The following is a 25,683-nucleotide window of genomic DNA, read 5'->3' on the forward strand; positions in this document are numbered from 1 at the left end:
TGCATATATATAGCATTCTGCCACAGCAGCACTGCACAAAGGCTGCCTGGCTTCCCTCTGGCACAAACATGTCACAACTGAGACATCCATAGCTGTGTGAGATTTGACCAATGCTGGAAGAAACCTCAAGCTGCCAGGGGACAGATCCCAGCAGCAGCAGATTCCTGCTAAAGCAAAATCACTTTCCCACCTCTATCAGGTTTTCAAAGAAGCAACTGCAATTTTGCAAAGGTAAAATGTTAAAATAAGAAAGCAATTTTTAATAGTGCTTATAAATAAGGATGGAGGTACAAACAATCCAAAAGGTAAAATTCATATAGTAATCCTCTGTAATGCAGTACAAACCCCAGTGTATTAGTAAGAAATCATTAACCTAAAATTCAACTTATGATTTTAAAAATACAAACAAACCAGAAGCAGAGAAACAGCCACCAGTATTCACGTACCTGCTGAAAAACAATTTAATTAATATTTTAAGTATAATTTTTTTTCACTGATAACACAAATTTTTTTAATATTGTTTTTTATATAACATTTCTAGGACAGCAACATCTTGCTCTCTCCTAAGCCCAGCCATCTTGAAAAAAAATTATATCAGAAGTAAATGGTGACCCAGTGTTGGCCACAATCACCACACAGAATTTAAGAACTGACACCCACACAAGCATTTAGCAGATGCTGCAAGTACTGAACACTGTATGGTTTGGGGTTTTCCTCTTCAAGACATCTCTCAAAGACAAAGAAACATTCATTTGCTTGGGGAACTAATACTACAATACCTGTGAGACTTCTGTCTGCAGAGACAGAACAATTTTGGGCCTCAGCAAACTTGAGATGAACAATGACATGACCCAAGCAGCAATGGAAATGCCCCACCCTAACAAACTGAGGACAAACTCCATCTGAAATCTCTTATGATCCTTAGTAAAACATAAAACAAAACTGAGATGGAGAAACTGAACAACCATCTTAAAAGACCTTAACAACTTCATCTTTGCTTTTTAAACATGAAAGTTGTTATGAACCATGAGGACCTGCTGCAGAAGAGAACATTTCAATGTACACCCCAATGAAAGGTTATTCTACTGATTTAAATAACCATTCATCTGGGGACTCTATACCATACAGTATAATTACCTTTAAATGTTTGAGCTTCCTTGAGGTTTTTCTTTTTTATTTTTTGTATCTTGTAAGTAATAAATCCCCCAATGATAACTGTCTTCAGAAAAGCTGGTCATTTCTGCCAATAAAGACACATCTAAAAATCCAGCTACAGGTCTACAGAATTATCAGCAAGGGAGACAAACTTTTGCTTTTCAATTGCTTTTACTTTCTGAAAAACATTATTAGGACCGGGACAAGTGACCCAACCAGTGCACACCTGTGTCAGGCATCATGCTCTAACCTGCACCTTGGATTCTGACACAGAATGCAGGATGCTTCCAACATGAAAACAGTAAATTGAGAAAGCAGGCAACTGCCACCCCTACTGGTTTAGGACAAACAAAATATTTCACTGTATAAGAAGCATTAATGCCAGTTCAGAATAAATAGTATTAATTTCTCTATTCGGTGTCAGTGCAAAAAGAAACAGAAAACTTGGTTATGGGAAAAATGAATTTGCCTTCTCACCTCCCTTTCAATTTTTATGAAAGTCCTGTAGAGATGACAATGACTACAACAGTGCAGTGCCCATGCAAAGAGAAATTTTTCAGTATCTCAGTATTACAGCCCATACAGCAGATGTACTCCCTCTGGTACCTGTTCCTGAATTGAATTTGAAGATATCCTTTGACGTAAGATTAGATTTTTATATTGACCAGTTCTGGGAGAAGAGTTTGTACAGGTGTATCTTGCTATCTGCCACTAAGCAATTAAAATGAGATGCTTAAAATAAAATATACCAGAAAGTACTGGTTAGATGAATCAAATGAGATGCTCATTAAATCACTGATCATTGTTCTGCTGAGCCACAAACACAAAGTGATTACAGTTTGCAAGGAAGTTCATAGGAAAGGAAAGCCACAGGTAGCAACTGGCTCCTACACTGAGCCAAAAAGGAGAAGGACTTCCCAGAACATGGTGCTACCTCAGTCAAACACCAAGTACACAAATGTGCTGCTGACTGATCCTTGATAAGCTTAATTCAGATAATTCCTAAGAAAACACTTGTCTGGTGAGACTTCTTTACTGCAATCCTCTTCAATTTACACTTATCTTATATACAAAAGATTTGGGTGAGGATCTGTGCTATGAATAATTTTCCTGGCATGCATCTGATCTGAATTCACAAGACACAAGGTACTTCAAAATTCAGTTTCTTATATATCAGAAAGAGTGTCTAAATTTATTCTTCTCTGAAAGAAATTACTTCAGGTGGGACCTGGAAGGCCTCCAAAAGAGATCCATCTATAGGCATGAAAATCATGAAGACAGAGCGAAAAAAAAAAGCTGCCATCCACGAAGCTTCATGAAAATAAGGATTTTAGAAGCTTTCTGAAGTGCCAAGCTCTAGTCTGTACAGTTCAGAATTCCTAAATTTGGAAAAAAGATATTTTCTACAAGGTGAGTAAAGTGGTAAGTGTCCCATACACCCAGCTCTGGCAAGTTTCCCTCTGCACAACACCCCCTGACCTCACTGAATCAAAAGTGTGTGAAGCTGGAAGAGCCAGTACCAAATGTGAAACAAGCCTGGTGGGACAGGGAAGAACTGCTAATGCTCTACTCATTTTGGGTAACAGTTATGACAAAGAATTGTCTTCTGCTTTTATTTAGTCACTTCAACTTCCTTTGCACAGCAGTATCATTTCTACCATGCTCTGCAGAAGCCAGAACTCTAAATGCAGATCCCTGATGATCTGTTTCCCCAACACAGAAGCAGATCAGGCATTTCTGTTTGCCATCTCAGTATGAAAGCATATGCTCTTTCAAAGAAATTGGAAAGCACAAGATTTAAACTCAATAGAACTTCATCAAATAACAAGGCACAAGCAGAAGAAACACAAGCAGTTTCAGTAACTGCAAGATTTAAAACAGGCTATCAATTTGCACAGAAAATACTGCCTACAGTCAGAACAACAACTCTAAGAGAAAGAAGCTGCAAAAGGGGTACCAATTCAGAACCTTCAGAAAAAATCAGTTTCTCATTTCCATGTTGTGAAGGTTATTTCTTGATTACATTTGTATTCAACACAGCTCAACTCACAGGTTCTGGTCTAGGTAAGTCCTTGATCATTTATGACAGTTCCCATGTTCTTGAGGAAAGCAAACTTTCAGATCAATATAGCTGATAGTTACAAATACATCTCAAAGCTCTTAAAATCTGAATGATGAGCACACTACATTAAAGCAGTTTGAAATGCAGAACAACATACCCATTTACAAGCTATAAAATTAACAGTACAATTCTTATGCTCACTTACTGAGCTTTTTTATTCTACTATCCTAACACAGTATTTCTAAGTCTGTCTCTAAGTCAAAGTTAAGGGCAGTAGAAGCAGGATTTTCTGAGGCTTTTATGCTATTCTACATCTAGGTGGGATTTGGCAGCTCAGCCTCAGAATGCCTTAGGAATGTTCCAGTCCCGTCACTATCCAGTTTGCTTGGAGTCTGCCATGGGATCACACACTGCTGGCAGCAGAGCACTGATGAGAGCAGGCAGCCATCAACACTGCACAGAACAGCTCCTGAAGCAACTGAGAGTCCAGACAATGAGACAGACAAAGAACAGAACAGGGGGAAGGAAGGGGGAGCAAGAAACTGAGGAAAATATCTAATGCATTAATAATTAGAGATTATGTAATATGTCAATACTTTAATAATGTTTATGGCTGTTTGCCAACTAGATGCTGTTTCAGTAAGTTACAACTGGAAGGCAAGAGTTAATACTGGAAGGTGAAATTTCAAGGACAAATATTTTAGGGTAGACCAAGAGAAAAAAGGGTATTTATAAAATAAAGTACCAGGACAACTACACAGAAATATTTCCTAAAAAGCCCAAGTTATAATGGCATTTCTTTTACAAAAAGAACACTGCTAGCATCAGTCTCAAAGTCATGCAGGCCACCAGTGCTGCTAAAGTTGCTAGCCTTTTATACAAGATTCTTATTTAGTCAGCAAAAGACACTGAATAAGCTATGGTATTTCCTTGCATCAATCAATACCACTGTATTATTAAAGAAACATCTACAGAACTTAATCTTACTCAACTTGTTGCTGTGTCTCCTTTGCTAGTAAAGCACATGAAGAACTCAGGAAATGTCATTCCTGAATGGCAACACTGGAAGCTCCTTCCAGTCTCTTTATTCCCCCATTTCCAACTTTTAATACTTCCTCTCCCACAGACTTTTGCAACATCAAGGGAACAAGAGAGCATTTTGTGGTTAGGACAGAAAACAAGGTACACTACACATGGTGAGCTAAACAAATGCCCCTACTCCATCTCAGCTGATGACAAATCCCACAAGTGGCTCCATCAGCCTGAGTTCCAGAGGCCAGAGAATTTGCAGATGCACTGAAAAACAGTAATTTCTAGAAAATTTCTCAATTTGTCATATTTTGGTATGCCAGCAAAGGTATACAGAAAGTATTAAGAGAATGACAGAGAGAACAGATAAAACATAAACGTCCTTTTCTCAGGAAATCAACTGCATTAACAAATCTGGAAATTAGGAGGCACAGTAAGAGTTTGAAGCTGAGCTGCCCTGACAAGTGAGTCAGCCTCACAGTGCTTTTACCAGAGCTCCTAGGAAAGAAGTGCAATTGAAATTCTCTCTAAAGGCAGCTCAAAGCAACAATCAAGTACACAAAGAATATGAATAGAAAATGGGAAAACAGAACAAAGGCATGAATCTAATGAGTGCTATCTTGTTCTTGCAGATTCATTTTAATCCTATATCTACATTTATCAATATAACAAGCCAGACGTATGAACACTTACCTGTGCAACAGCATTACACATTGTAGTTTACAGAAAATAAGCTCAATTTTAATACCATGCTTTATCTATAACAAACTAATGTACATAAATCAATAAACAAACAAGTACATTCAATTTAGAGAGGGAGATAGCATAAAGACAACAGGGAGAAAAAGGACAGGTATACCTGAGTTTGTAACAGGAATGAAATAATTTTAGCTCTTTTTTTACCTGGTTTATAGACAAGCTGATAATTTCCAGCTACATTCAGCTCTCGTTCCTCTCCTTGTCTGTATTTTTTAGCATATTCAGTTCCAATGTTCTGTGAGATAGGCAATCTGAAGAGGAAAGAAGTGATGAATCAGTAAGTGCTTCCCAATACAAGTCTTTGGGATCTCTGGAAATAACAGCATTATATAGGAAGTTCTCCATGTCATGCAGGAACTACCTCAATAAACAAACTTCAGAAAAAAAATTAGTCTACACATCTAGATACTAGCCTGAGGAAAATGCCACATTGCATCTTTTTGTCTAGACCCAAAAAGACTGAGCTCCCAAAAATCCATCCTGTAAGGCTTCAATACCTAGGAATTTCTCTTCTAATGAAAGACAACAATTTCTTCTGAACAAAGATGAAATAGCTGTTTCTTCAATTATTGACACATACAATTAGGAAAATACATGTAATTCTTGCATGATTCCCTGGAGACAGGGGAAGTAGACAGGAGGAAATACAAACATCTCAATGCTTTTAAGAAAAAAATTTTGACAGTAAGCCAAGAAATTATGGTGGTCAGTGAAAAAAATTACATTCATTGAACAATCACTGAATTTTATGGAAATCTGTTACACACAAGAAACGTTAATCATGATATAAATGTAATGAAGTGAGATTTTCAGAAGTCTCTTCTACATAAACAGTGTGAAGAAATTCACATGAAATTCACTAGAGAATAAACAACATGTAAACAATGATTGTATGGTTATTAAATCACAGGTGAACTTAAACATAGAAAAGCTTTGTTAACACCAAAAGTGATTTTTTTTTAATAAAACAGAAACTACAGTTTTGCACATTAACTTCAACTCTGGGCCATGCGCAATCCTTACCTATGCAGCAATTCATGGAGGCACAGCAAATCTGTTTCTAAGTTTTATGAAAGAACAGTGCTGGGGAAGTGTTTATTTCTTGTCCCAAAAAATAGGCAACGCTGACACCAGAAAAAATGTCACTGAAAACTACATGAGATTTTTAACATGGCACTCATCACACAGCTCTCAACAGAGGGAAATTCCCAAGACTTTGATGCCACTGTGCACTCACCTTCTTGCCAAGGCAAACTCTGCCAGCTTGGCTCTGCTACTCAGCCCAGTTCAGAACAGGACACCAAGTATTTGTCACCCAGTGCTGCCAACAAACTAGGAGATAGCTTCTGATCCAATTTTAACAATATTTTAGGCATAGAGCTACAGCAACTTCCCCCAGACCTCAAATACTTCCTAATGCAAAGTTCAGCAGAACTGCACCCCACTGCAAAATGGCTACATGAGCAACAGCTGCCTACATCCAACTTCATCACTCAAACCCTTCTGAAACACTCCTCAAAAGGTCTGAATCTGCAAAAATATTTAGAAATATCCATACACATGGTATCTGACTGCTTGCAATGTAGGATATTCCACTGAGTGCATATTAAACACAAACAAAACCTAAAAATTCAATGATGGTAATAAAGTCAAGCATTCAGTAGCTGAAAATACCATAATGAAGCTTGGTTGAACCATAATGAAGCTTGGTTGAACAATCTCACTTGGGCAGCACTGTATGCACATATTACACACATTTTGACAGACAAAAGCAATTATTTTTTCACTTCCATAAACCTGAAGCCTCACTGAATGCACTGGACACACATATTCTGAAAACAAAACCACGTTATGCATTAAATGCAACTTGTCCTTAGGTTCTCCATGAGGAGAACAGCCATGCAGGGCAAGCTGGCAGGGCTGTCACAGAGGAGCAGGTACTGCCTGACTGTCAGAGCCTGGAGCAACAGCAAGGAAATCACCAACAGCAAACTCCCACTGAGGGGCCAAGGCTGGCAAAGGCAGGACTGTGCTCCTTGCTTGCAGTTAAACCTTGCAGATCCATCAGCATCTAAGCAGGAGCTGAAATCAGTTAAGGAACAGAGAAGGAATAGTAATAACTACATAAATAAACCAATAAACTTATTAATTATATCTCTTGGAATTTTTAAGAGTCCAAAACAGGCTCCCAGAAATGTTCATGTATATATATCTGTGTGTGTGAGCTTTCAACCTTTGCCTGTACAGCTTGAGGAAAAAGAGGACAGCGTGACCTCAGTCATTCCCGAGAAAAGATTAATTTTTTTTTTTTGTTTGGACAGCTGAATATTTTATTTCAAGAATTAGGTTTTCTGTCTTCACAAAACAGCACGCAGTAAATGAACCTCAGGCTACACAATGAATAAACAAGATATTTAATAGCCAGTCATTAGGAATAAACATTGTGCACTTGACGTACCAAATCAGGCTCCAGTCTTGAGGAAAATCATATGCAACTGGAAAATTACATATGGGAATATGAAATGAACAAATAAGCTTCTCTATACCATTTACTGATGTTTTAACGATGTACTTTTCTGTATTAATAAAATTAAAAGCTTACAGAATAATGGGGGGTTTCAAGCAAAATGGAAAAAAATTACTATAAAGCCCCCTGGAGCTCTCCTAAATCACCAGAATCATATATAATCCTTCCAAGTAATCATTAAGACACCATTAGTAGGGGGGATCGTCCTATATACCTGGATAAACAGAAAAAATTCCCTCAGGTGGAAATATAATGATTTTCAGCAAAATTTGCTGACAGCAGAAGAATAACAAGATTCAGAAATGCAAATCCATTCCAGGCTAGAAAACAGCAATGCAAATGAAGGGACTTTTCTGGATTCTACTTAAGAATCACCTGTCTGTCCCACACACCAGTTATTACTTCCCCATTTCTATTCCTCCTGACAGTCAAAACCCACCTTCAGTACATTTTATAATATATTTTCCTCAGGATTTCCAGAGTCCAGCCTTTTCAACTGCACATCCAAACCAGTCAAAACTCCACCAAATTAAGAAGCAGTAAAAAGCATTTTTGTGACTAACACAATCACTGAAATTTGAAGTCACCAACTGAAGGAAATGTAGGAGATTTTAAATCTTCTGAGTTTTCTTCCTTGCCCCTCATTTTACGTGAACCTGATTCATACCAAGGGCATACTTCATCCTCAAAAGCGGCCAGATCTCCATGGCAGAATCTGAAAATGTGTGAAATTCTGTTCACCCCAAGTGGAAGAAGGCAGACAGAGTTATAAAGCACTGAGAACACAATCAATCACTGACTTCATTCAATAAGTAACTCCTGCTACATCCTCAGATTTACCCATGTAGGTGTGTACATTTCAAGACCTAACCATTTTCAGAAACACTCTCAGAAGCAGCAGACAGGACTTGGAACCTGACAAGCAGTGGACAGCAGGACCCCTTCCATCAAGACAAAGAGGTACATGTCTCTTCTTGGAAAAGAATTAACACTGCCTTGTGAGGTAGCAGGGTTCATTTTTTATTCTTTCTTCATTCTAACAACTGTAACATTTTTCTGAAATGTGAGTGGTCTTGGTACATAAGTCCAGTCAAGCTAATTTTGAGCAATTGATTGAAACAAGGTATTTTTAAACATAAAATTAAATACAGCTGCCACTTCAGGGGAATTAATAGAAGGGAAACACAGTTTAAAACCAAAAATTGTTGACACATTCAATTGTAAATGCTTTCAAATACATTGAGGATGCCTTTCTTTACACAAACTGAGCTAGAGAAAGGTCTTTCTTCAAGCTATAGAATGACCTCTAATAAGTCAACAAGGCATCATAACAAAGTAGAATGAGTAAATATTTGTATTTGAGCATTTGAAATAATAACCAAAGCATTTTTGCATACACTTAGCTGCCAAAAATAGAATCAATTGCCCCATATCACCATAACTGTGGCAGGTAATTTGTTTGGCCCTTTCCAATGACATGCATGAACTGCAATGCCAATGCCTACACTGAACATAGTTAACCCTTCTAGAAGAAATGCTTGAAAAAAGCTTTATTAAACTAATAGACACATGCAGTCTTATTCCCTGAAAAAAAAATTAAAATTGCTTATGCAGCATACCTAAATGTATAAAGAAAATATCCAAGCATGCAATGAAATTCCAAGGGTTAAGATGCTTGCTTATCCAACTTCAAAAAATATTCTATTAACCACTTAATTTTGAGGTAGAAGCTTCTACTCAAGGCCATGTAACTTCTAGAACATGTCCATCTCAGAGACAAAAATGAAACATCAAAGTCTCCTGGGATTGAGTTTTCAAAAATTCTTATAGATGTACTTTCTGCTTATTTATGTTCTGCCTCATTTAACACAAAAAATCCAGTGCACATGGGACTAGAAGTTGAACATAAAGCTAGTGTCACCCATTTCACAGATCACAAGAGAAGGACTGCCCCAAGTCATGGCTTCTGTCACGCACACAAACTACTCACCTATTTACAGATCTTTGGGGAGGGGGGAAATCACTTGAAAAAAACACTTAGCCTCATAACATACAGAACAATATTTTGCTGCACAATTTTAGTAAGATATACACAGTAGACTGTTTCAAAGCCTCTCTTCTGAAACTAAAGTAATGTGACACTTTACATAACTGAACATTTGCCATGACAGTAAATAACCTTCCACTGGGTTTACTGAAGGACATACTAAAAATTACTTTCCTTTTAACTGGAAGATGGATTTCTATACAAAAGGTTGGTTCTACCTGCAGAAGTACACTAACTTCAATTAAATCATGTACTGTCATTCAAAATCTACATTTCAGCTGCAAAAACAGACTATCAATAGAATTCACAATAAATGTAACATATTAAAAACTAAAATACAGATTTCACAAACTCAGTACTTGTTATTTCAAGACTCTAAGAATCAGTTAGGTGTATGCTTTTTTTCCAGTAAAAGAGCTGTTCTAAAATGTAATTTGCTAGATTTAGTGATAAAGTCTCCATATTTAAGCATTTTAAAAGGGTTGCACAGCTCTTCCTCAGGTGTAATTCAGATTGCCTGTTTTAAAACCTTAACTAGCTGGGGAGGGGGAGAAAGAGGGAGAATTAAAAAAACTTTGTAAAATCCTGAAAAACTCAAATGCTAATATTTGGATTTGGATAGACTATGGAAACTCAATAACTCAGAAATATTTCACATATGTCACACAAAAAGCTCTGCCCCTTATCCACATTTAAAATCCAAGAAACATAAAAAGCATAAATGCCAGGATAAAACAGCCCAAATCCTCCAATTTACTGTCTTCTACCCTGGGATTTTATGTCAGTGGGCTGGGCTTCAAAGAACTGGACTTTTCTAGGAGATGAGCTGCTGATGAGCTTCTCTTCCTGCATTTGGTTACCAACTTGGTAAAATCCAGATTAAACAAATCTCTGAGAAAAATAAAATGCAAGTAAGAGACTGCTCTGAATTTAGAAGGATGCTCTTGAAGATTAGTATTAAAAGCAGGACTGCCTCAATTTCAAACTGATGCCCGTAACTCCCCTCCCTGTTAGTGATGTGTCATCAGCACCAGAGACATTAATGCTACTGACAGTCCAAGTGGAAGAAATCAGCCTCAAACATTTCCTGTTTTTATTCAACTCAGCACCAGCATGCAAGGATAACTTACAGAAACTTCTGTCAGCTAACACTGCTGAAAGAAAATTATTCTGCTGCTCACTGTCACAGCAGAAGACCAAACAAGGAGTCTTACCAAGAGGCCTCTTGTGTAGGCTCATAGCAAATTTTGTCCATAATTGTTAAAAAAACAAAAGCAGTAGTCAAATGCTGTCTCAAGTGGCCAGAAGAGGTAGACTCACCATCTGTCTGCTGCCCAGAACAGCCAGAGTGAGTTGTTCTGTCAAATCCAAAGAAAAATACACTACAAAGTTGATTAAACCCACAGAGTAGCACTACAATTATAAATGAAAGGAAACCATCCGACCTGTTAGCTGTGGATAAATTATTTTTGAAATCTCTCTCTGCCCAGATGATGGGAGCATTGGCAACCTTCCCTTTTAACTGTTCTGGACCTGGCTGGGATAGGGTTGTTTTCCTTCATAGTTGCACTATGATGCTGTTTTAGAATTGTGACCAAATCAGTACTTGTGAAAATAAATGTTTTGGTTATTCCAGAACAGCATTTGCACAGCATCCAGGACCTTTCTGTTTCTCACTCTACATCTTCCCCTGCTCCCCATAAACAGGCTGGTGGGTGCACAAGGGTTTGGGAAGGGGCACAACCAGGAGGGCAACACAGACCAGAGACAAGCCATTTAGAGTCATGCTGAGCAACAAAAAGGGAGAAGAGTGGGGTTTCAGTTCAGTTTGCCATCTGCTGCTCAGAACTCGGCCGAGCATTGGTTTGCCCATGAGAGATGTGGGGCTGCCTCTCCATCACTTTTTTTGTCTTCTTTCTCTCTTTTACCACTTCTTAAAACAGCTTTTATTTTGAACCCAAGCTTTTTTCTTTTCTGTTCCACTCTTCATTCCCTATTCCCTTGAGGAGGAACAGCAGGTGAGCAAGGGCCTGTGTGGTGTTTAGGTGTCTACTGGGCATAATCACCAGCCCCTCACACAAAATCTGTGGCAGCAAACCACAGTATATGATTATTTTCAACAGAAATGGGAAGAATTATGGAACATGCAACACTACCCCAGTGTGCTGAAAGGTTAGCTAGGTAGCAATGCTCATGATCTGCTATCAGCACTTTTGGTCAACTAAGAATTTCTCAGTGTCACATTGAGTCTCATTAATAAAGAGAGTTCTACTTCTTGCTTCTTTCAACTGCTATAGTCAACAGCATCTCACATGATACAGACATCATAAAATTTTCCAAAGACAAGAATAAGAAGCTTCTCTTCCAGCCATTCTCACCATTTATCATGCCTGGATGCTCACATCAGTGTAATATTTTGTTAAATGGAGCTGGTTTTGAACAAACTGCTCTTCAGCACCAACATCTACTCAAACTGGCTTTGTCAAAAAAAAAAAAAAATTAAAAGCAATACTTCTAAGTTACATCTTAATTTTCAAGTTCTCCCTCACATTTGTGATGTCAAACAGGAGGAGACAAAAGAGGAATTCCCCAAACAGATGAGATTTAGAGTACCAGATATTTTCAGGTTGATACAGCCATGAACCATACTTCCACTCTTTCACACCAAGCCACCCACATGGCAGAACAAAACCACTCCAAAAATGAGGGTTCTTGCAAAAATGCTGGGTTTGGTTGCAGCTCTTCAATACAAACCATACCCAGAACAAACAAATCACCGTGGGTGCAAACATTACCTTAAGGAATTCTTTTAACACAACAGGTACTAACCCCACACTGACAGTCCTTTCACCTCAGACAAATAAGAACTAATAAGAGACTCCCTAAATACACCCTGGAAAATCAAGAAGTAAATAGAACTGTGTATAATTTATATTCAGGGTAAAAGAAAGCAACAGAATAAAGCCACCTCATTATTACAGGAGCTGTTCTGCCACGCACACCAGGGAATGCTCCCTGTTCTGACTGGGGATGCACAAAGCTGACCACTGAGACATAATTAACTAAGTTACTAATAAAGACAAACTTCACAGTGCCTTTAGGAAACAGACCCACTATCAGCCAAAGTCAAGCCAAATTTTTCACCCTGATACAGCATTTTAGATCCAGGATTACATTTAGAGATAGTGGGTAGAATTTTGACTCCCAACAAATTTTCCAGGATTAACCATGGGCTAGAAACTGCATAAACTACCACTCTACTTTTGAAGTCCAGTGTCCACAGCCAGCCCCACATAAGCAGCCATCTCTTCACACACCTGAACGGCATACAAAAATAGAAGCAATAGAATTTTTCAGCTTCAATGCTCTCCTACCAATGGAAAAATACACATGATCCTCAGGATCCTACCTTCAATCTTCAATGATGCAACCAAAGATTAGGTTGAAAAATAAAAGTTGTAGGTTTCTCATTTAATGACTTTGCACACCTTCCAGTATGCATCTCTAATTTGCAAAGACATGATAATGGTTTTACACTGTACAGCAGTTTACTTGCAGATTGATACAGTGGAAAAAAGTGGTGACATGTTAACTGTGCTGTAAAGGAGGTGGCAAGGAGCATTTTAATTTTATCTGAAAATCTGTCAGGACAGTTCTGTCATCATAAACCTAGCTCCCTTCCTTTTTCATAGTACCACATTCAATGCAATGTGAAAACCTTCCAGTTGAAGAGGATTAATACTGACATTTGAATTTTTCCAATGTATAAGTAGTATCAGCTTTAATAACAGCCATACACGTCATCCTTTATGTTGTATGACATCTAGAACAAATTTAGAGAACCTTTGTTCTCCCAACTGCTCAACACACCCGTGGAGGGGGAAAAGTAGGGCTGAAAAATACTTAAGAGGGGCACAGACAGTGGTCAGAAGAAGGGCAAGAAGAAAGGCAGTGTTTCTTATACCATGGCTACTGCTTAGATTAATAGGAAGAGACCGGATAACTGGAACGGAAAATGGCTCCTTCAGCGACCTTTAGTGTGCACAGTGCCATCCCCGAGAATGAGCCTTAAAAATGGATATGATCAAAACATTCATCAAGGAAGCAAGGAGCAGGCAGCTGACAGCCACTTGAGAGAGAAGCAATGTCTATGGTAAGACTTACGATTCTGGGCTTTTTAGATCAGTTTGACCTCAATTTGCATCTCCTTATCATTCTATTCCTTTAATTAGATTACAGTGTCTTTCATGGCAAACTGTAGGTGTTACAGTCTGGCTTCTTTAAACACATTTGAAATGTTAATTAAAAATGCTAACAGCTATGCACAGTAATGAAAATGTATAGAACCATGAGATTGATGAAATTCAGCTGGAAGAAACATTTAATGTAGCGACAAAATCCCGAGCAACTGTCAAATACCTCTCCTCTGTCAACACTCACTTAACAAAAGCTTTAGATGATCTTTACTAGAGAAAAACTATTCTTAGCTGTTTAAAAATGACAGCAGAACAGCCTGATCCCCCTCTAATGGGAGATAAGTCTTCCAGCATCTCAATGGCCTGAAAGTTTAGTTTGATGATAAAAGCAACATAGTTATTTTTAGCACTCTACGGGCATAAAAATACAGCTCTAAACTGTGACCTACAGCTATGCACAGCCAAGCATCACATCATACGACAGCCTTAACTTTAGCTACAAGCACGTCTGGAGTTGCTTCAGACTATCATTATTCATCTCAGTACCAACAATACATTTGGATGGATTTAGCAACAAGCATTTGAAACTGTTACCGTCTTTTTTCAAATTGCTGCCATCGGCAGAACTCAATTCAAAGGTAGGAGATCTTAATGGACTTGGGAGAAAAGTATTTGAGAGACCATGTTAGGTTAAATGGATTACTGCTTCTCTCCAGTACAGAGGATGAAAAAGAACCTTAAAAGCAGAAAAACTTAAACTGTCATATTCAGTACAGAAAGTCATTTTTTCTGGGCACAGTTTGAGTAAATGAAAAAAAAAGAAAAAAAAGAAAATAGAAAAAAAGAGAAAAAACCCCTTGTTTCCTTCCAGCAGTACCAAGAACCTGCAAACGGGATATGCTAGAATAAGAGACCTTCAAGCAAACTCACCTGAAACAACACTGCTCACAGACAACTGCAAAGGTAATTTATATTATTTTATTCTAATTTGCATGCTTCTAAGTGCATGATTTGTTACAAAGTACAAATCAGAAGTCTATTCTACCAGATTTGTCTCCAGATTACATGAACAATAATTAAAATATTTTAAATAAAAATTGATACATAAGTTATAAAACCAGATCAAGCAGAGTTTTAGCATTTTACTAATTAATTAATTTCATTTATAAATATATGCGTAAGTTCAAATTTTTGAGGTTAGGGGGTTTATGTTTTGTTGGGATAGAGTGTTCCTATATAGTTGGGCTTTTTGTGAGGTTTGAGGGGTTTTTTGTTAACTTGCATGATGGGATTTAGGGGTTTCCTCGCTGTTTGTTTTTTAACTCATGTATACTACGGATAAAATATTAAATATTTCCAAGGCGACAGATATGTACTTTCAAATGTTGTAAATTCAACAGAGTATGTTATCTCAGAAAAGAGAGGAAATATTGTAAGCGCAAGACTTGTCATATTTCATTATGGCCTGGTGATTTTGTTCAGCAAACTATTCTAATCATTAATAAAGTTTCATTCAACCATTCAGTTCCTAAGAGAGAAGTCTACAGGTAAAAAGAACTAATCAGTTAGACAGACAAGCAAAATTATTTTTTTTCCTCTCCCCAGCTTAAAAATGCCACTTTTTGGCTGGATGAAATGGTCAAAAACTGATTCCTACAAATCCACAAGATGTCCTGGATCAGAAGTAGTGACAAAAACCCTCCTGAGGGAGTTGAAATGGCACCTGAAAGAGCGTGAAAGATTAGTGCAAGAGATCGAAAATGAACAAAAAGTCCAGAAACCTGGCATGGATTACAACTGGCTCAAGAACTACCAAAACCCTCAAGCAACAATTCCAGCTACTGAGCAACGGCAGCTTGAAGTCCTGTGCTCTCAAATCCAGCCCTGCCAAACAGGAACTGTCCTCAGCAGGTAATTGTTTCCTATTTCCCTGACTCTGAGTTCTCTAGCACAACTAAGATGTTTCTCTACCTAATCGAAGTTTGTATTTGGCTCTGCTCTTCCTAAGTAGCAATGACCAGCAACTGGAGAGCATTTTTACAGTTGTTTTAGGAATTAAATCTTCACTTGAATATGTTGTACTTGAAGGAAGTTTTAAATCAGGATTTTCCTGGTCTAATCCAAACAAAGGGAAATCTCATATGACCCTTCAATACTTCCTATTTTTCCTATTACTTATCCCCACTATTTATTAAACAGCAACCCAGTAACTAAAATACAAATAAAACAACTAATGCAATGCACCATTATGCAGAAATCCAGCCTTGCTGTCTACAATACCAGAAAGCTTCTAAAAATTTGAAAATCAGTATAAATAAAAAAAAAAATAAAATCCTTCCACGCATTTTATGAAGAAAAATTCTCCTATGCCTGCATTTTAAGTACATTTCCTAGGGACTCAGAAATGACAGAACAAGTCCATTTGCCTTTTAAAGCCCAGAATATACCTAAGGGCAAAGTCAGTTTGAATCAAGTTACCCAGATGGGCCAAAGAAGAAAAAAAATATTAAAAAAGAGCCTACCCAATTACAACTGCTTTCAATCCACAATAGCTGGAGCACATCCAGTGCATTGTTAGAGCTCTTTTCCTCTTACAATCTTCTGGGGGAGGTGAGTGGGGAAATGTGGCAGCAAGGAAAAAATGACACTAGAACTCAAGTCATTTCCTCCTTCCCCACCCCCAAATGACCAGAGAGGAAAAGAGAAAAGTTTTCAGTGCCGATGATTAGATTTCAATTTTTGGTTTTTTCTAGATTTCGGGAAGTTCTGGCAGAAAATGATGTTTTACCGTGGGAAATAGTCTACATATTCAAGCAAGTTTTAAAAGATTTTCTTACCACCATTGAGAGAGAAAACCAAGCAGAGCAGCTGGTAGATGCATGGAATACAAATTGCCCTGAACATTTCAGTCTGCGCGGTGACAGCTCCAACAAGTCGGACAAAGATGAAATCCCCACGGTCTCGAGTTATGTCGACAAAAACACACAAAGCATGTTTCCCACCTTCTCCCACAGAATCTGGAATCTACCCTACTACTACCCATCAAGTTAAGTTGGTTTGTGTTACTTTCAAGAAGATATGTAGCCATCCACATTCCTTTGTTGTAATTGCCATCCAGACACACAGGAGTAAGAAATGTGACATGCTCCCCTTTTTATTCCAAGTTTAGAAATTAAAATCCTTTGTATGGTATGCAGTAACTTAGGTATCTACTCACCTTCTACCTTTATAGTTTCTTAAGAGTTGTTGTGTTTGAAGCCACCTTTTAAAAAAAATGTAGAAGTTTCTGCAAAAAAATCTGAGGCAGTTTAATTATCAGCCATATAGAGCTAGAAGTATTTAAACAACAAGAAAAGATATTCTGAAACAGCATCAATCCACAGAGTGCTAGACAAAAACTTCTGTGTTTGTCACATAGCTTTTAGGCTCTATGGGAACTTTATACTGTGTAAAAGAAATGGCTTAATATAACATCAGTTAAATAAACTGGTAAATACTTTTTGGAGCTGAATAATTATTTCATAACTTCAAGCATAACTGCATGTAAACACTGACAGAACTCAGCTGCATGTACTATTTCTATGGTTTTTCTCCTAACTATGCTCTGCACATGCTGAAGTATGTGATGGACAGCTAAACAAAACCACTAAATATTTAACAGCATTTAACAACTAGCTCTCTATTCTTTTTTAAAAAATTATTGAATTATTGAATTTTAAATAGCTGTTTTTCATTTGACTTACTTGTTCTGAAACCCAAATTCTGCATTAAACCTTTAACATTTTGACCAAATCAGATGGTACCTCCCTAGAATAGCCAAGGAGTCAACAGATGATTTCCAACACACAAGGTGTTCACTCTAAATTTACACATAACATCTAATGTTTCTCAGCCACCATGATCTATCACTGTGGGTTCACCAAGTTTTACAAGATTAATCACATACATAGCAGTCACGGTCACAGCAGGCAATTAGAGCAGAAAATCAATGAAAACATATGCCAGAACTCAGCTGGCTACATTTCCAATTGTGCTCCCATCACTGTAACAAGTTTTTACATGTTTCATATAATGTCTTCTTCTCTGTATTTGCTTCTGATCTGTCTGCTGGATCAGAAAATACGGACAAGACTCACGTGGCCCAATTCACAGAATACACTACTTCATAAACAAAACTGCTTCCTCTGGTATTTTCTTCAAACATACTGAAGAAGCCAATCAGATTTCATCAAGTTGGTGAAACAACTTTAAGGCATCTTATGCTCCACAGCTGTATCCTCCACTCCAGAAAAAAATTACTAATAATGCAAAATAAACTGGAGGAACAAATGGCACATTCATTTACTAAACACTTTTAAAACTTTTTAAAAATGGTTTTTAAAAGTCTTTGAAAAGCTTATTATATAGAGAATATTTCATGTAGAAAAATAAAACATAATATTCACAAAAGACAAAACAATGAGAATTCCTACATCCATGTAAAGGACAAAGACTGGAGGACTAGAGCCAAAAATTTCTAACAGGTTTAAAAGAATAAAAGCTGCAGCTCAATCCCAAAAGTAATTAGCCCCTCCAGCTCCTATTAACTAAATACACAAAGCTTCACAGGGACATGCAAACTTCTTATACCTGCACTCACAGCTGCTGTAAACTCTTTGCTCTCTTCTTGTCAGTTTGTGGATTGTGCTGAACTTGCTCAGCCCCACTGATGCAGCACAAGGAGCTGGAGATTCTCCTCCTGCAGTTCTAATCTAATCCCTGCATGAGGGCAGCAAGAGATTCAAGCAAAGATTTTTCCACAGTGATAAAACTCTCACAAGTATTAAATATAAAGTACCTTTCCTAGAGGAAAGAGGGTAGCAGGTACTGAGTATTTAAAAGGCATTGGCAAGATTGATATCACTCTGAGAATTAACATTCATAATGCTGGTTTCAGATAGCTTTGAAGTGGTCAAATGTGCAAGATTCCTGCAATGGCAATTCATGTAAGTTTATTTCTTAAAATGGCATCCTCACAGCTCTCTAACTGAAAAATAGGTAAAAAAACTCTAAAACTGCAGCTTCCAAATTTTCACTTATGGAAAATGGAAGGGTAGTAACATGGAAGATCCACTTACCTTAACAATCACCGAAAATGAGTAGGGAAAACAAATAAACACAAGAAGACAACCCCAGATACAACTTACCCATTATCCACACTCTGCAACTTCAATTTAATTTTAACATGAGCAAATGCATTTTTCCAAGTTCAGAAAGAGGGACCATCAACTATGCGAGATTCTAAAAGGCAGTTTCTGCACAATGATTTAAAAATATAGACAGGCATCACAGCAAATTCAATGTTGAATCCATATACAGTGCCAGGGAAATGCACAAAAAGGTTCACCTACTTTTATATGCATGTTTTAATCAGATTACTGCATCCAGTTCTAGTGTCTGCATTTGGGGGAAAAGGAGAAGGAGAAAGCAAAGGAGAACTGCAGAAGCTACAGGAAAAAATATCCAAAGGCTGAGAAATTGCCATCATCTAAGGACTCACTTTGGCTATTTTTTCAAATACTGAAATGTGGGGAACTTTGTGGAGTACAAACACTTCCCCCTGACCAAACTGTTATATACTCTCTCTAGTTAAAAAGCAGAAAAAAGCATAGAAAAAGCAACGGGGTAAGGGCAAGAAGCCAAACTAAAAATGTTGAATATATTTTAAAGAAATTTGTTAGATTTACCACAACATGCTGCCAAGAAAATCTGTTCTTCAGCTCAGCAGCTGACACAAGGCATTTGTTAGAATTATGCTTACCCTTGGAATTCAGCTACCTCAGACAGGAGTAAGATTGCTGGAAGACCAGTCACCACCACCCTGTGGGAGACCACTGTCCAAGCAACTGCTTCCTTAAGTATTTCATATTTCTGCCCCACACAGTTTGCATGAGGTGGTCTAAAACTACATTGCTCCTTATACCGAGCCAGCAGGTATTTCTGCAATAGGCAGCAGCCACCACAAACCACCCTGGTGACAGTGAGGTGACTGGCAGTAATTCCAAAGGACAGCAGGGTCTCCCACCTGCACAAGCATCAAGCAAAGCAAACAGCATGCAGTATTCCCAGCCAGTAATTCAGCTTCAAAAAGGTGCTAACTTGGTGAAACGTACACCTATGAGATGCAGGAAATAAAAGAGTTAATAGACACCTTTTACACAATTAAGCCCTTAACTGTCTTAATGTGAACACAATTGTGTTGATACCAAGGAAAAATTTAAAGGCTTAAATTTCTTTTCTTTCAGTTAAACATAATAAAAGGAATTTACAAAGTTAATCAATGAGTTGTTTATGGGCAGAAATTCCAGTCAGATTTTATGGTTTCTATTTCTACCACCTTTCCTCAACAACCTCAATTACTAACACTGCTATTCTAGAGGTAGTTCAGGAAGCAAAAGAATCTTAAAACCTTGGAAAATGAGGCATCATCAGTAAAGACATTCCACATATCTTTTTAAGGGAGACAGGAGGCTTTTAGATCTCATTAAACAATCTCAGTAACATTTCTGTAAAGTATTATTACACACACTCGTGTGCAATAACACACCTGTTATTACCAATCTGGTATTAAACCCACAAATTCGTACATATAAATTTAGACAAAACTGGTAGGCACGGGAGTGTCCATCAGTAATTGTATATCCAGCTTCTAATAACCATAAATAAGCATTTCAAAAATCTGAGTAACTTTGGTTTGACTCTCCCAAGAAACAAAAAGAACTTTGAAGAAAATAGACAATTATGCTACAAGCAGCCTCAACAAATGAGGAAAAATTCTTTTGTTTTCAGCTCCTCGAACTCTTTCTTAAGAAGCCAGTGAATAAAATACAAGCATTTCCTTTGACCTGCTTGAATCTAAACCACTCGAATCTAGACTTCCTATAGAGACTTCAAGTTTTGCAAAAACACTCCAAATGCAAGCACACTGTCAAAGCGGTGAAACAGAAGTATGCATGAAAACAAGACACACCTAAGCAAACATGGCTTCTCACAGAGATTCCTTCCATTTTGTGGCAGGACAGACACACACCTATCATCTATGCTCAAAGGTTTTATAGCTGCTGTCAAGAAATTCTGTCCATGCTTTCATAAATGGTCATTTTAGATGCATATCACTTCTGTCCCACCCAGACATGGGGGAAAAAAAAAAATTACACAACCAAACCTGTAAAAATAATTTTTCCCTACTAACACAGCTGTAAAACTCACAATCAGGTTATCTGCTAAGACTTGTGAGTGGAAAGAGCTTTCTGTCCAACCAAAAATAAAGATATGCCTCTTCCTCGTCACACAAGGCTTGATCAATCATGCTTATTCCTCCTGTGTACAGAAAATACACAAAATAGACCTTGTAGCTTAGTACTCAGCTGGGTTAAAGAGTCAAACACTTAATAAATACTACAGAAATGTTACTATCATCGAAATAAAGACTGAAAAGTCAAAAACATCTTGCTTGATGCATCACATTCATAGAAATAACTTAAAAGAACTGTAAAATTTTGTCTGGTCACTTCTGGAAAACTTTAACTAATTACACAAAGCCCAGTAGCTCTCAGTCAGCCATTCAGAGCACCGAAAGATAAAAAGGAATTGGTATTTTGAGGTGCCAGTTTTGTCCTTCACTTGAAGCAGACAGAAACACTGCTAGCCTCAGCAGTCTCTGCTGAAATATCAGACTACCTGATAGCAAGATGTTACACCAAGAGTTCATTCCTTCTCAGCTGCCAATGTACACCTTTGAAGATAAATACACCTTCCTGAAATACAGCAACCTCTATTGCTGTGCAACACACAGGGAAAAATAAAGCCCAAAACACTCGCTCTGGAGCTATGACCAAGCTCATCCTGAAAAATACTATATGAAAGTGCATATAAAACATTTTTCTACAGCAACCACAGATACACTGCCACACTTGCTCTAAACACCAAGATTATTATGGACTATCATAGTCCAGGCAACACCCAGGGAAAAGTAGCTTTTGGATTTCAATATTCGGACTCCAGTGAAAAGCAAATGTACCTGGCTGCTCTGCAAACACACACACACTTCTTGTTGCATGTAAACTCTGCCATCTGAGACTAACCTATAAAGAACAATACGTCGAGATACCTCTGACTTGCTTTACTCTGGTAACTTAAATGCTTCCATAGGTCACGACAGCAACGAACTCGTGAATCTCACTTATCACTTGCCACTGATAAAATTTTAAGTTAATGCACCTGAATCAGAATTTTAAGTTAATGCACCTGAGTCCTTTCCAGTAAGTTCTACAGTTTTTTCAACAGGACTAGGTGCGGCTGCACTTCAGAGAAGGTAAACTCTACATGCAACACACCTGGTGATGACGGAGACAACAGACCTAAGCAGCAAATCGGAAAACAACATTAAATATCAGGCGCACAAAAACGCATCAGCAACAAACGCTACCGGGGATGTTAGACCGGAGTCCAAGAGCTGTCCAGCCTGGGCCCAGCAGAGCAGGGGAGCCAGAGGAGGCTGCCCTGGCTCTGGGGAATGCCCGGGGCACCCAGCACAGAGGAGCAAGGGAGGCCATGGGAACAGCGGCCCGGCGCCCCGCACTCACCCCGCAGCCGTCAGCGGTTCCTGTGCGGGATGGCGGGGAAAAGCGCCAGGGCGGCCGATCCGCGCCTCTTCGCCCAGGAGCTCGACGGCGGTGATGGCCCCGCCGACGGTGAACCAGTCCCGGCTCCGGCCCTCGGGGAGTTTCCGCAGCATGGCGGGGAGGGCAGCCCGGGCACGCGGTGCCGGCCGCCGCCCTTCCCAGCCCAGCCCGGGCACACCCAGCCGCCCCCCGCGGCACCGGCACCGCCCCGCCCCGGCGGCAGCGCGGGCTGCCTTCCCTTGGCGCGCAATGCGCCTGGAGCTGCGCGCCGAGTTCCTCTAAACCGACCCCCAACTTTTATTAAAGCCTTCCTTAGAAAGGCAGGACATATGGGCGCAGACCACAAGTATAGGGTCGAACACTAAGGCCTGCCATCCCTACTGGATAAATTTCGAAAGAAGAATAGGAATTAAGATAAACGTGTCTGTTGAACTTCCCTTTCAACCTGTCATCCTCTCTTCTGAAATAACTACAAACATCTGAGTGTAATTTGTTAAATCAGGTAAATAATGAAAACCAATCTGAACACAAAGTAGACCCTTACTTTCTTTAATAGGATTTATCATCTCCACACTGAGTACCTGATCCAGTGCAGGCGTTTGGCTGCTTTAGAACTGTTCCTCTCAAGTAAATACAAATCTCGGATATATGTAGAGACAGCCTCTGGCTGCTTAATGTATCAGCCTCAAAATTCTACATTAAAGAAAGAAGGAAATTTTCCTCACTAAAATATCAAAAGGTTTTTAAAGTTTTAAATGAAAGAGGTGACATACAGGCAGTATTTTGACATAACTTATGCTTCTATATTAAATGCAAAAAATGCTCATGTAAGATCCAAGCAGTCTTGTTTGCCCTGTGTGACAAAGCTCTTATGTAGCAAATCTATACACCTGCAGATTATGTAAATCACTCACAGGAAAAGTAAATGCAGTCTGTGATCCCACTGAAGCAGTTTAACACACACAATAAAGGTCTGAGCTCTGTTTTCCTTTCGCAGCCTCGAGAGGCCGTACGGTCATTCCCCCCTCACCCCACAGACCAATGCCTGAGCACAGGGATTGTTGGAATTCCAGTCACTCTGTCCTTCCTACACCTGGAGGAAACGTGCAAAACACGTTGGTGCTTCAGACTTCATCATTAAGGCCCAGCAGGTGCCTCCCACTCCTCCAGGACAGGCTGTTCCCTGAGGGACACAGGGAACTGCATAGACAGTGACAGGCCCTTCCCGGCATTGTCCTGGCACCGCACCTGCTGTGCTTGCTCTTGGGAAGCAGGACTGAAGTGAAGATCTGTACTGGAGGAGTACTGCCAGCAGATCGATGGAGGTGGTCCTGCCCCTCTGCTCAGCCTAGGGGAGGGGAATGTGGAGTTTTGTGTCCAGTTCTGTGCTCCTCAGTACGAGAGGGACGTGGAGCTCCTGGAGCAGGTCCAGTGGAGGACAACAGATAATGACTGGGAGCCTGGAGCATCTCTCTTATGAAAAAAGGCAGAAAGTCTTTCAGGGCCTGAACAGGCTACAGAAAAGACGACTGAGAGGGGACCTCATCAGTGTATATAAAAATCTAAAGGAAGGGTGGCAAGAGGAAGGAGCCAGGCTCTTCTCGGTGGTGCCGAGCAATAGAACAAGAGGCAATGGGCAGAAAATGCTGCACTGGAGTTCCACATGAACATGAAGAACTTCACTGTGCAGTGACCACACACTGGAACAGGTTGCCCGGAGAGAGTGTGGATTCTCCCTCACTGGAGATATTAAAGAACCATCTGGATGTAATCCTGTGCCACGTGCTCTGAGATGACCCCGCTCGGTCAGGGAGGTCGTTCCAGGTGTTCACTGCCGTCCCTTCCCGCCTGACCTATTCCGTGATTCCGAGGGCAGCGGGGCTGGCACCGCCGCGGTGCGAGGGCGCTCCGGTCCTCCACGGCCATAGGGGGCGCTGCCGTCCCGGCCGCCGCGCGTCCTTTCCCGGCGCGCCCCGCGGCGGCAGCGGACCCGTCCCCGTTCCCGAGTGTGACCTTCGCCGCTCCCCTGGCACGGTGGGTCTGGGCCCGGCGAGCCCGGCCGAGTCCTGGCGGGCACCGCTCGGGGGTGTCTCGGGTGGGGACAGCGCTGGTTCAGCCTGGGAAGGGAAGAAGGGAGAAAGGGAGCGCGGCCCGCGGCGCTGGAACTTCGCCGTTACCCGCCCGCCCCCGTGCAGCCGCTCGGGGCTCGGGCAGTGCCCCGGGCTGCGGCGGGTTGTGCCGGGGAGGTCAAGGAGACAGCAAACACAGCGTTGTTCCGGGTAGATAGCAGGCAAAAAAATACTCAGAACGGTATCGCGGCCGCACAGGCCCTGGGGAAAGGTCTCTGCCAGGTTTTGGCACGGTGTTAAGTGGAAATAGCACCGCTTATTCCCTATTTTCTGTAGCGGTGGGGAAATCTTCCCTTCCTGCTCTGGTCAGTCTCCTTGTTTGTTAGTATGTCTTGATATTCTGCTATAGCAAAGTAACTGTTTGTGTTCCACTGTTCATCTGAAACTACAAACGCTGGAAATTTAGGTGAGCAGTGTCCTTAATGCAGTGTCGTTGATAGTGTTGGTGAAAGCACAAAGGTGTTTCAGGAACTTTTGCCACAATCATAAATTACTGAAATGACTGTCCATAAGCAAATGTAAATGTGGGTTTGTCTGTAATTATATACGAATTGCCTCAAAGTTGCTTTAATTCTTTAAGAAACACGTGGATTTTCCAGTTGTCTTGACAGGGGCTGCACTTGCACCCTCTCCTCCTAGAGAGGAGATGCTTGAGCAGACGATGTTTTACATTTAATAACAGCAGATAAGTGAGCATTACCTCAGAGAAGTTAGCTCTGCTTTTCTTTCCTGGGTCTCTGGTTTACCATATGCTGTGTATAGCTGCTTTTATTGGGTTGTAATAAGCGTCAATAGTGACTATTGGATGTGCATAAATCCTGGGGTATCTCAGGGCAGTGTGGTGCAAGCATGAACTAACATTTATGGGAGTTAGGATAAGCTTTATTTTAAAAACCTCCCACAGTTTTCGCTTTGTCTTACAAAGCTGCATGGAAAGGAATAAACTGCCAACACTGACAGGCTTCTTGCTCTTGGGGCATATTTTGAAAGTCAGATAGTTATGATAAAGCATAAATTCATTAGCTTAACATCATTTATGTTGCTATTTTGAGTAGAAATTACCATGCTAGAAGAGACAGCTGCGAGGGAGGGAGGTTAAATTGGTAGTGCAAGGAT

General features: G+C 39.7%; 2 protein-coding genes across 3 annotated transcripts in view; one reads left to right on the top strand and one right to left on the bottom strand.

The window, feature by feature from the left end:
* TDRD9 (tudor domain containing 9) overlaps positions 1–13,632 on the bottom strand; it is a 59,920-nt gene extending 46,288 nt beyond the window's left edge. Inside the window, exons 1-3 of the mRNA XM_063159359.1 lie at positions 13,576–13,632; positions 12,841–12,896; positions 5,150–5,256 (exon numbers count right to left, since the gene is read on the bottom strand). Coding sequence (XP_063015429.1) covers positions 5,150–5,256; positions 12,841–12,896; positions 13,576–13,632 — 220 coding nt within the window. The remainder of the gene's footprint in view (positions 1–5,149; positions 5,257–12,840; positions 12,897–13,575) is intronic.
* A 604-nt stretch (positions 13,633–14,236) lies between these two features.
* On the top strand, positions 14,237–17,274 carry RD3L (RD3 like). Of its 2 annotated transcripts, none has more exons than XM_063159840.1 (4): positions 14,237–14,413; positions 14,647–14,738; positions 15,381–15,686; positions 16,529–17,274. In XM_063159840.1, exons 3-4 carry the CDS (start codon positions 15,388–15,390, stop codon positions 16,824–16,826), a joined length of 597 nt encoding a protein of 198 aa, XP_063015910.1. In that variant the 5' UTR covers positions 14,237–14,413; positions 14,647–14,738; positions 15,381–15,387; the 3' UTR covers positions 16,827–17,274. The 2 variants fall into 2 exon arrangements, with proteins under 2 accessions (XP_063015910.1, XP_063015911.1); XM_063159841.1 differs by having other exon boundaries at positions 14,650–14,738.
* Positions 17,275–25,683: the final 8,409 nt, after the last annotated feature.

Source organism: Melospiza melodia, chromosome 6, assembly GCF_035770615.1.
Source record: "Melospiza melodia melodia isolate bMelMel2 chromosome 6, bMelMel2.pri, whole genome shotgun sequence".
NCBI lineage: Eukaryota > Metazoa > Chordata > Aves > Passeriformes > Passerellidae > Melospiza > Melospiza melodia.